Below are 2,343 nucleotides of genomic sequence, written 5' to 3'. Positions count from 1 at the left end.
TGTCACGCCGGCGCAGTTCGACTTGATGTCCAAGTCGGCCAACTGCGCGACGTACTATACCTTTGTGCAAAAGGCGCTCGCGTCGATCCAGCCACCGTGTGCCCTCACGATGACGCCCAAGGTGACGACGACCGCCGACATGGCTGCGTATACGTTCCAGCAGTACACGGACTTTTTCAAGGCGTCGTCTTCGGCGTCGGCCAACACGACGACGGTCGCACCGGGCAACGACAAGACGACGTCAGTGCCTGGCGCAGCTACGACCAAGCCCTCGTCTGTGTCGTCGTCGACCGGCAGCGCGACGGGGACGTCGACCAAGGCGCCGACGCCCAAGCCCACGTCCAGTGCCGCCAGCGTGACGACGGGTCTCCTGACCGTCGCTGCAGTCGCGGTCGCGGCCATGTAATACCGTTATCTCCATGAAATTCATGTTTTTTTCTTGAGCGGCCGTCGTTGGTTTGAAACCGCCATGCTGGAAAGTGCAACACACGTGGCACGCGGACGTGTGCGCAACTGCATACAAAGTACGCGTACCACTGCGAAGGATTCTGTCGTATTTCTTGGTGGTACTGCCACGGCATCGATGCGCCGCCGCTGCTCATGTACATCGTCGTCCATCGCATCTTGCGACCGGTCGAACGCCTGCATCATGAACTGGTGGCGCGCGTGTCTGCTGTTGTGTTGCAAGCGCGCAAACAGGCTCCGATGCTGCAGGAGAGGCAATCTAAAACCCACACCCGGTTCCAAATGCGATGACCTTTGTCATCGTCTTGCCGTCATGGCTTCTTTGTATGAGACGACAACATGGATCTCTGCAGCGCGTACATGGAGTACCGTGGCTGGCACTTGCGAATCGAGGACCTCGTACCACCAAAGTGTACACAGCCTGGCCAGTGCATAGGACGCCTACTGACGCATACGTGCATTGAATTTGACAGCTACGGGATGAGCTGGGACGACACTGCTACGTGCACGACGATGGAAGCAAGAGCATGCAAGACAGTCAATTGACGGCCCGCGTGTTCGACTCGATCCTCAAATGGCATTCTGAGCGTTTGCGATACCCTTTGTATGTGACGAGATTGTGTGGCATGCTACCCCTTGCAGCATGCTACATGGAGCACCAGAGCATATCTGTGGTACAAGCTGACAAGCCTTTCGAACGCACTAGGAGCGAATGCCGCCACAGCAACGATTGGTCGTAGTGCAGAAGCAGCTCTGAAGTGAACCAACCTAGCACCACAAGCACAACGAGGTGCGGAGCCATTGAGATTGATCGCATGGCCTGCTCCGACACAACCACCAGTTGCGCCGCTCCACAGAGGCAACCGAACGGTTGCTTCTGTGCGTCCAGGAGGTCGAGTAGACGTGGTTCGAGAGCCCTTTCCGTGTCCAAGCAAACTGCCTTCTCATCATCATCATTAGCAAGCAGCGTCAAGAAGCAACGCGGGAGAAGCACCCGCGCGCGTGGAAGAACGTGGTGTCTTCGAGGACGCACCTAGGATCCTAGCTGTGTGCTCTGTCGCAGAGAGGCTGCACTGTACACCATCTTTGGTGGGTTCTATGATTCTATGATGGGCAAGGCGTGTCGTTGGTTTAAAGACCCCGCCTGGTACGACAACATGCACAAGCGGCTTGGCAGGAACGATGCCACGTCGACCAGATTTCCATCGACCGCGAGGCGAGTTGAAGACGATGGCTCAACGATTCACCCTTCTCCCAACTTCAACCTTTTAGCGCAAGGACGGAACGTGCGCGATCGTCCGTCGTCTATTGCTTCTTCGAATCACACGACACAAGCGACTCAGATCTACATTGGACCGTTGCAACATCCAGAGGGCTCCTCGGAGCTTTCAGTAGGGAGCGTCCTTGCGCTGCTAATACACTACAGTTACGGCCACGTCTAGGATTGCCTCGCACATTCGCAGGACCTCCTATCAATTGCCCTTTGTCGCGTGCTCGATGCATCATCAGGGGAGACCTCGGAACACATCGCAAGACGGCGACACCAAGTGTGCATAGGAAAAGTGTCTTCAACCTCACAAAGCGTTACACCGACGCAGGGACCTGCAAGATTTCGTAGACGGTGCAGAAGAAGAGAGGGCGTCCGCGAAGCTCCGCGTGACGCCACCCATGCCACATCCCTACCACTCAGCGATTACGATCGTCGTCGCGTCGGCACGTCTGACATCGCAACCGACGGCAAAGCAACAATGGCGGCTCTGCCTAGTAGCTCCATTTTCTTCAAAATGTCATGAAGCGGACGCAAGGGTAAACATCAAGTACTGTACTAAACCATCAAGACATCACAAGGACACACCAGACGCGGGCACAGACGCAAAC

General features: G+C 56.2%; 1 protein-coding gene across 1 annotated transcript; it reads right to left on the bottom strand.

Moving 5' to 3' along the window:
- Positions 1–54: 54 nt before the first annotated feature.
- Positions 55–402, bottom strand: SPRG_19643 (hypothetical protein; the record flags this gene model as incomplete). Its single annotated transcript, XM_012343483.1, has 1 exon — positions 55–402. One exon carries the CDS (start codon positions 400–402, stop codon positions 55–57), a length of 348 nt encoding a protein of 115 aa, XP_012198873.1.
- Positions 403–2,343: the final 1,941 nt, after the last annotated feature.

This window comes from Saprolegnia parasitica (assembly GCF_000151545.1).
Source record: "Saprolegnia parasitica CBS 223.65 unplaced genomic scaffold supercont2.13, whole genome shotgun sequence".
NCBI lineage: Eukaryota > Oomycota > Saprolegniomycetes > Saprolegniales > Saprolegniaceae > Saprolegnia > Saprolegnia parasitica.
The sequence above is the reverse complement of the archived record's forward strand: the minus strand, read 5'-3'. Positions and strand labels throughout refer to the sequence as shown.